A 14373-nucleotide genomic window follows, 5' to 3' on the forward strand; every position below is an offset into this window, starting at 1 on the left:
TTATGTTCGATCGAGAATTAAACCCCAGTCTCCTCAGTGAAAGGTGAGTCTGTTAAATTTCACCACCCACACACTCTATATTCCTTAAAGTAAATGTTTTAGGCTCATTATGTAAGAACAATAGTGACACATGATTGTGTCTGTAAAAGGAGAGTTGTAGTGGCTAAATATCAGAGATACCAAGCAGTAATAGAGTCATAAAGCTTACTTTCTTACTTTTGGAACGTCATTGTATCATATTTACATTTACATTGCAACCCGACTATATACTTTTACCAAGCTCACTTGAAGGTTACGAGTCCATAACTTCCAAATCTTTATTATGACGTCATTATTATAGTGACGTCATAATTGTGACGTCGGCAATAACGAAAGATGGCTGTTGAAAAAGCTGTACCGTCTTTGACGATAGCAATTCGTTCATTCATCGTAGGATCAAAATTCCAGGATACAGTCTTTAAAAATCGTTGTCAAATGTGAATATACGCATTGAACTGCTTTCATTTTGAAGTTATGGAAAGGAAAAACGTGAAATTCTAGCCAAACGATATGTCAGATTGCAGTATGTACTGTACACTGTTTGACGTACTTTCGTTATACACTGTATGATATGTACTTCCGGTATACACTGTATGATGCACTTCCGGTTTACACTTATGACTTACTTGTGGTATATAAACTGTATTACTTACCTCCGCTAACAGCTAATGTGGCAGAATCCTGTCCCGAGCCAACAGTGTTGACTGCGATACAATTGTATGGTCCAGCATCACCACTTTGAGCGTTGCTAATGGTCAGAGTAGGCGCAGTTATTGGTCCGACCGAATATTTACCACCACTATTCGGAATGTCCAGCGTGGTAACTTGACCATTGGCGATGCGTTGCCAGGTAACGGTGCTATGTGTAGGATTAGATGTAACCGAACAAGGGATGGCGATTGAAGACCCAATGACAACTGTATATGTTGGCTGTGGAATGTTTACCACTGGAACGTCTATAAACAATAAATATATAAACAAAAAACAACAAAAAGTCGCTAACGCTATCAGCGCCTTTTTTCATTTATTGGTATTATTCAGATATATATATACCGTGGATGTCATTTGTTGATGTTGACTATATTCTTATAAAATATATTCATTTGTTGGTGTTAATTAGATATATTTTGTACTGTGTGTACTGTTTGGTGTTAATTAGATATATTTTGTACTGTGTGTACTGTTTGGTGTTAATTAGATATATTTTGTATTGTGTGTACTGTTTGGTGTTAATTAGATATATTTTGTACTGTGTGTACAGTTTGGTGTTAATTAGATATATTTTGTACTTTGTGTACTGTTTGGTGTTAATTAGATATATTTTGTACTGTGTGTACTGTTTGGTGTTAATTAGATATATTTTGTACTGTGTGTACTGTTTGGTGTTAATTAGATATATTTTGTACTGTGTGTACTGTTTAGTGTTAATTAGATATATTTTGTACTTTGTGTATCGTTTAGTGTTAATTAGATATATTTTGTACTGTGTGTATCGTTTGGTGTTAATTAGATATATTTTGTACTGTGTGTACTGTTTGGTGTTAATTAGATATATTTTGTACTGTGTGTACTGTTTGGTGTTAATTAGATATATTTTGTACTGTGTGTATCGTTTGGTGTTAATTAGATATATTTTGTACTGTGTGTACTGTTTGGTGTTAATTAGATATATTTTGTACTGTGTGTACTGTTTGGTGTTAATTAGATATATTTTGTACTTTGTGTACTGTTTGGTGTTAACTAGATATATTTTGTACTGTGTGTATCGTTCAGTGTTAATTAGATATATTTTGTACTATGTGTATCGTTTGGTGTTAATTAGATATATTTTGTACTTTGTGTACTGTTTGGTGTTAATTAGATATATTTTGTACTGTGTGTACTGTTTGGTGTTAATCAGATATATTTTGTACTGTGTGTACTGTTTGGTGTTAATTAGATATATTTTGTACTGTGTGTACTGTTTAGTGTTAATTAGATATATTTTGTACTGTGTGTACTGTTTGGTGTTAATTAGATATATTTTGTACTGTGTGTACTGTTTGGTGTTAATCAGATTTATTTTGTACTGTGTGTACTGTTTGGTGTTAATTAGATATATTTTGTACTGTGTGTACTGTTTAGTGTTAATTAGATATATTTTGTACTGTGTGTATCATTTAGTGTTAATTAGATATATTTTGTACTGTGTGTACTGTTTGGTGTTAATTAGATATATTTTGTACTGTGTGTACAGTTTGGTGTTAATTAGATATATTTTGTACTGTGTGTATCGTTTAGTGTTAATTAGATATATTTTGTACTGTGTGTATCGTTTGGTGTTAATTAGATATATTTTGTACTTTGTGTACTGTTTGGTGTTAATTAGATATATTTTGTACTGTGTGTACTGTTTGGTGTTAATTAGATATATTTTGTACTGTGTGTATCGTTTAGTGTTAATTAGATATATTTTGTACTGTGTGTACTGTTTGGTGTTAATCAGATTTATTTTGTACTGTGTGTACTGTTTGGTGTTAATTAGATATATTTTGTACTGTGTGTATCGTTTAGTGTTAATTAGATATATTTTGTACTGTGTGTACTGTTTGGTGTTAATTAGATATATTTTGTACTGTGTGTACTGTTTAGTGTTAATTAGATATATTTTGTACTGTGTGTATCATTTAGTGTTAATTAGATATATTTTGTACTGTGTGTACTGTTTGGTGTTAATTAGATATATTTTGTACTGTGTGTACTGTTTGGTGTTAATTAGATATATTTTGTACTGTGTGTACTGTTTGGTGTTAATTAGATATATTTTGTACTGTGTGTACTGTTTAGTGTTAATTAGATATATTTTGTACTATGTGTACTGTTTGGTGTTAATCAGATTTATTTTGTACTGTGTGTATCGTTTGGTGTTATATTTCTATAGCCTAGGTATAAGTAGTCATCATAGCCGAAATTTATGTCGTTAAGGAAATTTAATTGAAAGATTTTCATTCTTGATAACGAATGCGAGTTGATATCTTATTGATGGTATAGAATTCGACAAACCTTACCAAATTATTGAACTAGTTTGATAACTTTAGTATGAAGTGGGCTTCCTAAACCGTCCAATCTTTATCTTCAGCGCGCATTGCACGAGAAGGCGAAATCATAAAAAAAGGAAAAACACCTTTGACTTCAATATTTCTTCCCTTCTAAATAGCACACGTAGCATATCTAAACCACAGAAAACCGGACTGAACAGTGTCAGAACTACATTCGGAATTGTCATTATGAGGCATTGATTGACAGATGTGAAAATGATCACAATCAAGAAAGCTTCCATAGAAACACGAGAAAAATTCTTACGCTGTGGAAATTTACTTACTTCCGCTAACTGTAAGTTGTGTCGTTACGCTGAATCCAGTCCCGACTTGATTAGTCGCCTTGCACCTGTAAGTTCCACTATCGCTCGGCTGGGAATTAGTGATGGTTAATGTTGGGTTGTTTGTGGTCCCGCCACTGTATCTATTGTTGGAGGAAATTCCAGCATCCTGATATATACCGTTCACAAGCCGATCCCATCCGACAGAGGTTTGGAAGGGACTGGCGTTTACGGTACAAGTAAGCATAACAGTCGAACTTGTAGTTGCAGTATAAACTGTCTGTGGAATTGTTACCGTTGGTATACCTTAAAATAGAAAACAAGTCATTAGATTGGTGTTCTGTGGTCATCGAACAAGCTGATAATTAGCATCTAAATTTATACGTCAGCTAGAATGATGACAAAATGTCTGGTGGACAGAAAAATGGGAGAGACGGTAAACAAATATGTTGTCGTATTGAACTTTTCTCTTTTCATGGTTCTTTCCTGTCATCTTTAAAAACAGACAGTAATTAAGGTAAGTGGGATAAACATGGAAATTTTAGCAGGAGTTTTCCATGTTTGGGTGGTAACGTACATGCTTTAACAACATTTAACAACAGGAGTTAGATATTGTCTTTATATACTGTAAGATGATCTACATGGTATGGGGGTTTTTTTCTGACGTAAAGAGCGACAAGTAAAAATGAGAACAAGACGGCTAATATGGAAACATATTAACGGCCTTAAACTGAAATAATGAATTTGTCATACTGTTAAACTGTGCATAACTTCGAATCACCCACGAGGAGTTGGTCTTTAGAAACAACAGCTGGATGATAGGCCATTGAAATATTTTAGATTTTTTAGCTGTTTAAAGTATGCTTTGCAATGTTTATTCGGGGAATAAATCATTTTAGTTGCAATAAAGACACGACTCTGTTACGGAAAATTGATTGTTCACTTCTTACTTCCACTGACTGTAAGCTGGGTCGTTCCGCTCATTCCAGTCCCGACTGCATTAGTCGCTGAACATTTGTAAGTTGCACTGTCGCCTGGTTGGGAGTTGGTGATTACTAAAGATGGTGAACCGGCAGTTCCTCCACCGTATCTACTGTTGGTGGTAATTGCAACTTGCTGATAGGCATTGTTAACAAGTTTCTCCCAGTTAACGCTGGTTTGGGTTGGGTTGGCGTTTACGTTACAGACAAGAGTAACAGCTGCACCAGTAGTTGCTGTATAAGTTGGCTGGGGAATTGAGACGGACGGAATACCTTGAAAGTAAAATAATGATGATCTTGCAGCAACAGCGGAAGCAGCAATAGAAGAAGAAGAAGAAGAAGAAGAAGAAGAAGAAGTATACCTAGTTGGTTAAACGTAGGTAAAATAACACAGAAGTTATTCCCCGGACCAGCTCAAATTTCTAAAAATAAGTGACATTTGACCTCAAATGACCAATGACTTTGAGCTATTTTACTCGCCAGGTGACGGGATATAGCTATTTTTACTCTCATTTCGGAATTTTTAATACTCCGAAAAAATAAAATGTGGGATGCACAACTACATGTTATACTGATCATGTATACCAAGTTTCGTTAAAATCGGAGTAGTACTTTGGGAGGAGTTATCCGGACAAGCCTCAACCAATGAGAAGCCGGCGGCCATTTTGAAAAAATGTTTTTTTGAAAAAGAAATATGGGATGCACACCGACATGTTATACTGATCATTTATACCAAGTTTAGTTAAAATCGGAGTTGTACTTTAGAAGGATTTGTCCGGACAACTGTTGCGTGACAGACAGACAGACGGACGGACGAACGGATGTTTTTAAAACAGCAGGGGACTAACAAAAGCACACTTCGAAATCTATCACGTTTTCATGACTTAATGAAGAACAATGTTCCATAGATAAAGTATTTTTCTTTACGGAAATTCGCATTTTCGGAAAGGGGGCGAGACACAAAATCGATTAACATTGCATAAAATTCTATATTAAAAGCATTTTCGGTTTCTTAAATTGCTATTTAGAAAAATTTCTAACAAGGGAAGCAAACGAAAATGCAGAGCGATGAAGGTATTATCAGCTTCTCGGGAGGTGGAGTGTATTAATATAATCCTTTATATCATTTTCTTACTTCCACTGACTGTAAGCTGGGTCGTTCCGCTCATTCCAGTCCCGACTGCATTAGTCGCTGAACATTTGTAAGTTCCACTGTCGCCTGGTTGGGAGTTGGTGATTACTAAAGATGGTGAACCGGCAGTTCCTCCACCGTATCTATTGTTGGTGGTAATTGCAACTTGCTGATAGGCATTGTTAACAAGTTTCTCCCAGTTAACGCTGGTTTGGGTTGGGTTGGCGTTTACGTTACAGACAAGGGTAACAGCTGCACCAGTAGTTGCTGTATAAGTTGGCTGGGGAATTGAGACGGACGGGATACCTTGAAAGTAAAATAATGATGATCTTCAGAGCAACAGCGGAAGCAGCAATAGAAGAAGAAGAAGAAGAAAAAGAAGAAGAAGAAGAAGATCAGCAACAACAACACGGTTGCTACACAAATGCAAAAGAAGAAAACAGTTAAAACAAGGATGGGTAGTATTGCAACGGCAATACAAAGTCCCCTGCCTGACCTAGGAGTGCACCCATTTATTTCCCATTTATTTTCGACAGAACTTCAATAGATATATTAATCTAGTTTTCCGATTAGAACAACAGGAAGAATATTTCAGATTGCGGACAATAAATATTCTAAAAAAAACTAAAATACATAAGTATACCTAGTTGGTTAAACGTAGGTAAAATAACACAGAAGTTATGCCCCAGACAAGCTCAAATTTCGAAAAAAAAAGTGACATTTGACCTCAAATGACCAAAGATTTTGAGCTATTTTACTCGCCAGGTGACGGGATATAGCCATTTTTACTCTCATTTCGGAATTTTTACTTCGAAAAAATAAAATGTGGGATGCACAACTACATGTTATACTGATCATGTATACCAAGTTTCGTTAAAATCGGAGTAGTACTTTAGGAGGAGTTGTCCGGACAAGCCTCAACCAATGAGAAGCCGGCGGCCATTTTGAAAAATGTTTTTTTTTTTTTTGAAAAAAAAATGTGGGATGCACACCGACATGTTATACTGATCATTTATACAAAGTTTAGTTAAAATCGGAGTAGTACTTTAGAAGAATTTGTCCGGACAACTGTTGCGTGACAGACAGACAGACAGACGGACGGACGAACGGATGTTTTTAAAACAGCAGGGGACTAACAAAAGCACACTTCGAAATCTATCACGTTTTCATGACTTAATGAAGAACAATGTTCCATCGATAAAGAATTTTTTTTTACGGAAATTCGCATTTTCGGAAAGGGGGCGAGACACAAAATCGATTAACATTGCATAAAATTCTATATTAAAAGCATTTTCGGTTTCTTAAATTGCTATTTACAGAAATTTCTAACGAGGGAAGCAAACGAAAATGCAGAGCGATGAAGGGTACTATCAGCCTCTCTAGAGGTGGAGTGTTTTAATATAATCCTTTATATCATTTTCTTACTTCCACTGACTGTAAGCTGGGTCGTTCCGCTCATTCCAGTCCCGACTGCATTAGTCGCTGAACATTTGTAAGTTCCACTGTCGCCTGGTTGGGAGTTGGTGATTACTAAAGATGGTGAACCGGCAGTTCCTCCACCGTATCTACTGTTGGTGGTAATTGCAACTTGCTGATAGGCATTGTTAACAAGTTTCTCCCAGTTAACGCTGGTTTGGGTTGGGTTGGCGTTTACGTTACAGACAAGGGTAACAGCTGCACCAGTAGTTGCTGTATAAGTTGGCTGGGGAATTGAGACGGACGGGAAACCTTGAAAGTAAAATAATGATGATCTTCAGAGCAACAGCGGAAGCAGCAATAGAAGAAGAAGAAAAAGAAGAAGAAGAAGAAGAAGAAAAGATCAGCAACAACAACACGGTTGCTACACAAATGCAAAAGAAGAAAACAGTTAAAACAAGGATGGGTAGTATTGCAACGGCAATACAAAGTCCCCTGCCTAACCTAGGAGTGCACCTATTTATTTCCCATTTATTTTCGACAGAACTTCAATAGATATATTAATCTAGTTTTCCCAACAGAACAACAGGAAGAATATTTCAGATTGCGGAGAATAAATATTCTAAAAAAACTAAAATACATAAGTATACCTAGTTGGTTAAACGTAGGTAAAATAACACAGAAGTTATGCCCCGGACAAGCTAAAATTCCGAAAAAAAGTGATATTTGACCTCAAATGACCAATGACTTTGAGCTATTTTACTCGCCAGGTGACGGGATATAGCCATTTTTACTCGCATTTCGGAATTTTTACTCGCAATAAAGACACGACTCTGTTACGGAAAATTGATTGTTCACTTCTTACTTCCACTGACTGTAAGCTGGGTCGTTCCGCTCATTCCAGTCCCGACTGCATTAGTCGCTGAACATTTGTAAGTTCCACTGTCGCCTGGTTCGGAGTTTGTGATTACTAAAGATGGTGAACCGGCAGTACCCCCGCTGTATCTATTATTGCCGGTAATTGTAACTTGCTGATAGGCATTGTTAACAAGTTTCTCCCAGTTAACGCTGGTTTGGGTTGGGTTGGCGTTTACGTTACAGACAAGAGTAACAGCTGCACCAGTAGTTGCTGTATAAGTTTGCTGGGGAATTGAGACGGACGGGAAACCTTGAAAGTAAAATAATGATGATCTTGCAGAAACAGCGGAAGCAGCAATAGAAGAAGAAGAAGAAGAAGAAGAAGAAGAAGCGGCAACAACACAACAACACAGTTGCTACACAGGTACTACAAAAGAAGAAAACAGTTAAAACAAAAGCTCGTTTCGAAATCTATCACGAAATCAGGCCTTAATGAAGAACAATCTTCCATTGATAAAGTATTTTTCTTAACGTAAATTCGCATTTTCGGAAAGGGAGCGAGACACAAAATCGATTAACATTACATAAAATTCTATATTAAAACCTTTTTCGGTTTCTTAAATTGCTATTTAGACAAATTTCTAACAAGGGAAACAAACGAAAATGCAGACCGATGAAGGTATTATGAGGTTCTTTGGAGGTGGAGTGGTTTAATATAATCCTTTATTTTATTTTATTACTTCCACTGACTGTAAAATAATAAAATGTAAAAGTTGACTGGGGAATGGAGACGGTCGAGATACCTTAAAATATATTCACGATAATGGCAAAAATGAAGATACCGGAAAAAAAGAGTTAAATAATAACAACAAAAATTAAGAAAGGAAAACAAACGAAACAATGATCAAGGTAAGGGCATGACATCAAGAGGGAAAATAATGGCGCAAGCATTACAATGGTTTTTCCAAAGTACATAAGCTGAAACAGTTTCTTCTATTTCGGGTCACCTGAAGTAAAGCCCTTTTGTCTTGGCATTGAGTCATCGAAGTCATTGAACTCGGACGACCCGATGGATAAAACGACACACAGAGAAATTGAGTTTATGTTGAACTGGGATGGCAGACAAATTGATGGACAGACATACAGACAAAATGAGTTTGTGTTGAATTGGACGGATGGACGGACATATTGGCTTGATGTTAGGTTGTAACAATGAACTATATGTGTCCTGAAGTTCATGAGTTATCTCAGGTAAATCAAGCTCGGACGGATGCACACAGTGACGAACACACAGACAAAATAAGTTATATCTCTTTTCTAATTGGGTGTATGATAATAATGTTTAATATCCACGAACCGCTCACTGTCTCTAGATATATCCCTTAAGGATTCTACTTACTTCCACTGACTGTAAGCTGGGTCGTTCCGCTAGTCCCCGTCCCGACTGTATTAGTCGCTGAACATCTGTAAGTTCCACTGTCGCCTGGTTGGGAGTTTGTAATAGCTAAAGACGGTGAGCTCGGAGTTCCCCCATTATATCTGCTGTTGGTGGTGATCGCAACTTGCTGAAAAGCGTTGCTAACAAGTTTATCCCAGCGGACGCTTGTTTGGGTCGGGTTGGCGTTGATAATGTTACAGACAAGGGTAACGGCCGTACCAGTAGTTGCTGTGTAGGTTGGCGAGGGAATAGACACTGTTGGGGCACCTTTATAAAAACAAAATAACCGTGTAAGAGGATTGGCGTTAACGTGAATAAGTACATGAGAATAGCTACATTCCATACGACAATGATATGTCTTAGAAATCAGGAATGAATCATACGCTTTTCTTCTTCTTTTAAGAAATAATTGTTATTTTTTGTTGTCAGCGCGTCATTTTGAAATATCTGTCAAAAAGTGCCGTCCATACACCAGTGAACAACAAAAAATAACAATTATTTCTTATATTTACATTTCAAAATTATTTTTCAACCGTATCTTTGAAAAAAAAAATCATAAGAAACAGTATTCTACGTTCGTTACACGTAGTGACGAAACAGCTGAAAGGTCGCTGTAACGCTGTTACATCGATCTTTCAGCTGTTTCGTACACAAAATATAGTTCCACACAAATTCATTATTTTAATCATCATGAAAGAAAAATATTGAAATGCTGTCTTCAATTTTACAATTATTAACACGTTTTAAACTTGATAAAACATTATTTCATGTGTAATCAAACGCGATTTTATATTCACACTTCTGCATTCTACGCGTATGTAAAGCGGCACCGTCAACAATGTACTGTATGTATTCATACGCGGCAGGTTAATTGTTCACCTAGGAATGAACGCTAATTTTGTTAGTACCTTCATATAGAGAACACACAGTGGAAATGTGAATATATTGCAATAAAGGTAATTAAATAAATCTTGTTAGTTTTTTCACTGATCAAATGAATAGGGCTGTTAATGGGTGTACATATCATACAAAAAAAAGTCTATTCAACACCTCTCTATACTAACAATAAGTTCGAGTTACATTCACAATGGAGCCAACACGGTGTTAACAATCATCACACAGTGTTTCAAAGAGTGACATATCTTGTTACAGGTCCAGACCAATTCACTAGTTCAAACACATCACTTTAACGTTTGTAGATCATTTTCAATTGATTACAAAATCACAAGAGATCGATCAGCTTGATATATAAAATCCACGGTGACTGATTGCGATATCAGATTTAATAATACTGCCTATATTACAGAACTTATTCCGCGTATTGACTATCTGTCTCAAATTTAGAAATTCATTTCAATGGGTAACGGAATTCATTATAATGACAAAATCAAGATTGCAATAGAAACAAGGATGGAGACCAAGCCGGACATGTCTACCTGAACTTGATAGTATCTGCATGTTTACTGAATGCGTTGTAAAATGACAGTAAAATATAAAATGCATGGCCAGTAGGTCAGATATAACTCTAGTTTTATAATTTTAATCCTTCCGTACTATGTATTTTCGTAAAAGCAGGGTGTTTTTTTTACTTGTAACTATGAGTTGTGTCTGGCCGCTAGTTCCAGTATTCAAAGTGTTGGTTGCCGAGCATCTGTAAAAGCCCGCGTCGGACGTCAAGACACCAGTAATGGTTAGGCCTGGGATGGTTGTAGATCCACCGGAGTATCTGGCCAGTGACGTTATAGCAACCGTCTGAGGTACATTGTTAGTGATTTTCTGCCAGCTTACTGAAGTAACTGATGGGTTGGCGATTATGTTACATGGAATTGTAACACTACCTCCTAGGGTAACAGTGTAACTAGGCTGTGGTATCGACACGCTTGGTACGCCTAAAAACATAATTATAATACAATTGCCATGGTTTGTCGTAACTGTTGATACAAAACCAAAGGTCTATTTGTGAGAGTTAATGTCATAGGATCTACTATATTCACATGATAATGAATATCTAGTTTTAAAGGGAAACCACTAACAAGCTGAATAAGATAAGTAAAAAAACAACCACGCCGTGCATTGCTTCCTATTAAATCCTATAATCAAAATAAAAGTGGTTATTTTCAGACAGCTCATTATTCTTATACCAACATACAATATACAAAAATCGAAAAAGATAAAGGAAACTTTCATCACATATTATATAGTTACATATCTGTCAATGTTGTATATATCTGTCAATGTTGCATATATCTGTCAACGCTGTATATATCTGTCAATGTTGTATGTATCTGTCAATGTTGTATATATCTGTTAATGTTGTATATATCTGTCGGTGTTGTATATATCTGTCAATGTTGTATATATCTGTCTATGTTGAATATATCTGTCGGTGTTGTATATGTAATTAGGTCAGTGTTGTATATATCTGTCTATGTTGTATATATCTGTCCACGCTGTATATATTTGTCAATGTTGTATATATCTGTCAATGTTGTATATATCTGTCGGTGTTGTATATATCTGTCAATGTTGTATATATTTGTCAGTGTTGTATATATCTGTCAATGTTGTATATATCTGTCAATGTTGTATATATTTGTCAATGTTGTATATATCTGTCAATGTTATATATATCTGTCGGTGTTGTATATATCTGTCAACGCTGTATATATCTGTCAATGTTGTATATATCTGTCAATGTTGTATATATTTGTCAATGTTGTATATGTAATTAGGTCAGTGTTGTATATATATGTCAATGTTGTATATATCTGTCAATGTTGTATATATCTGTCAGTGTTGTATATATCTGTCAATGTTGTATATATCTGTCAATGTTGTATATATCTGTCAATGTTATACATGTATATGTAATTAGGTCAGCGTTGTATATATATGTCAATGTTGTATATATCTGTCAATGTTGTATATATCTGTCGGTGTTGTATATATCTGTCAATGTTGTATATATCTGTCAATGTTGTATATATCTGTCAATGTTATATATATCTGTCAATGTTATATATATCTGTCAATGTTGTATATATCTGTCAATGTTATATATATCTGTCAATGTTGTATATATCTGTCGGTGTTGTATATATCTGTCGGTGTTGTATATATCTGTCGGTGTTGTATATATCTGTCAATGTTGTATATATCTGTCAATGTTGTATATATCTGTCAATGTTATATATATCTGTCAATGTTGTATATATCTGTCAATGTTGTATATATCTGTCAATGTTGTATATATCTGTCAATGTTGTATATATCTGTCGGTGTTGTATATATCTGTCGGTGTTGTATATATTACAACATAATTATGTCAATGTTGTATATATATGTCGGTGTTGTATATATAATTATGTCCTTGTTGTATATATCTGTCAACGCTGTATATATCTGTCTATGTTGTATATATCTGTCAATGTTGTATATATCTGTCAATGTTGTATATATCTGTCAATGTTGTATGTATCTGTCAATGTTGTATATATCTGTCGGTGTTGTATATATCTGTCAATGTTGTATATATCTGTCAATGCTGAATATATCTGTCAACGCTGTATATATCTGTCAATGTTGTATATATCTGTCAATGTTGTATATATCTGTCAATGTTGTATATATCTGTCAATGCTGTATATATCTGTCAATGTTATACATGTATATGTAATTAGGTCAGTGTTGTATATATATGTCAATGTTGTATATATCTGTCAATGTTGTATATATCTGTCAATGTTGTATATATCTGTCGGTGTTGTATATATCTGTCAATGTTGTATATATCTGTCAATGTTGTATATATCTGTCGGTGTTGTATATATCTGTCAATGTTGTATATATCTGTCAATGTTGTATATATCTGTCAATGTTGTATATATCTGTCCACGCTGTATATATCTGTCTATGTTGTATATATCTGTCAATGTTGTATATATCTGTCAATGTTGTATATATCTGTCAATGTTGTATATATCTGTCAATGTTGTATATATCTGTCAATGTTATATATGTAATTAGGTCAGTGTTGTATATATATATCAATGTTGTATATATCTGTCAATGTTGTATATATCTGTCGGTGTTGTATGTATCTGTCAATGTTGTATATATCTGTCAATGTTGTATATATCTGTCAATGTTGTATATATCTGTCAATGTTGTATATATCTGTCGGTGTTGTATATATCTGTCGGTGTTGTATATATCTGTCAATGTTGTATATATCTGTCAATGTTGTATATATCTGTCAATGTTGTATATATCTGTCAATGTTGTATATATAATTATGTCGTTGTTGTATATATCTGTCGGTGTTGTATATATCTGTCTATGTTGTATATATCTGTCAACGCTGTATATATCTGTCAATGTTGTATATATATGTCGATGTTGTATATATCTGTCGGTGTTGTATATATTACAACATAATTATGTCAATGTTGTATATGTCTGTCAATGTTATTAATATTCCCCAATGTCGTAGATCTACTCTATGTCTCTACTTACTTCCACTGACTGTAAGCTGGGTTGTCCCGCTTTGCCCGGTCCCGACTTGATTGGTTGCCGTACATCTGTACGTTCCACCGTCACTCAGTGCGGCGTTAGTGATGGTGAATGATGGTGTTGTTGGTGTCCCGCCGGTGTATCTGTTGTTATTGTTCACCTGAACTTGTTGAAAAACACTGTTCACAAGTTTCTGCCAAGCAACGCTCGTTTGGATGGGATCAGCGTTTACGTTACAGACAAGCTGAATTGTTCCACTAGCAGTAACGGAATATGAACTCTCCGGAATAGACACACTCGGCAGAACTTTAAGAGAATAAACAAATATATTAAAGGTACTGAAGTGTTGTTTTGGCAAAAAAATGTTAATTAGGCCAAAAGTCACGGGCATTATCAATATGACGTGCTTTTCTGACGGTGAACAATGCAATTGGCGTGTCTCATCTTAACTTGTCGAAATGAGTCGCGTTCAGTTTTTATAACCGGTCTGTCCGGAATTTTCTGACTCGGTGTCTGGCTCCGGAAGTTATTCATTAGCTTCAACAGCACCAGAAAAAAAGGAGAAACGAACCAATTTCCAGGTATAGACCACGAACTTCAGAGTCTCTACTGATAATTTTGCAACATTGTCATCTGTGAT

At 35.3% G+C, this 14373-nt stretch overlaps 1 protein-coding gene across 6 annotated transcripts in view; it reads right to left on the bottom strand.

Annotated features, from left to right (window-relative positions):
* Window positions 1-14373, bottom strand: part of LOC117335486 (hemicentin-1-like) — a 98083-nt gene that overhangs the window by 40839 nt on the left and 42871 nt on the right. For 3 of the 6 annotated variants that reach the window (XM_033895515.1, XM_033895512.1, XM_033895518.1), the window contains 9 exons: window positions 13737-14039; window positions 10811-11110; window positions 9183-9488; window positions 7791-8093; window positions 6935-7237; window positions 5513-5815; window positions 4348-4650; window positions 3401-3703; window positions 693-995 (listed from right to left, as the gene is read on the bottom strand). In XM_033895515.1, coding sequence (XP_033751406.1) covers window positions 693-995; window positions 3401-3703; window positions 4348-4650; window positions 5513-5815; window positions 6935-7237; window positions 7791-8093; window positions 9183-9488; window positions 10811-11110; window positions 13737-14039 — 2727 coding nt within the window. The remainder of the gene's footprint in view (window positions 1-692; window positions 996-3400; window positions 3704-4347; window positions 4651-5512; window positions 5816-6934; window positions 7238-7790; window positions 8094-9182; window positions 9489-10810; window positions 11111-13736; window positions 14040-14373) is intronic. The other 3 variants (XM_033895514.1, XM_033895516.1, XM_033895517.1) reach the window with 3 other exon arrangements.

Source organism: Pecten maximus, chromosome 10 (assembly GCF_902652985.1).
Source record: "Pecten maximus chromosome 10, xPecMax1.1, whole genome shotgun sequence".
Classification (NCBI taxonomy): domain Eukaryota; kingdom Metazoa; phylum Mollusca; class Bivalvia; order Pectinida; family Pectinidae; genus Pecten; species Pecten maximus.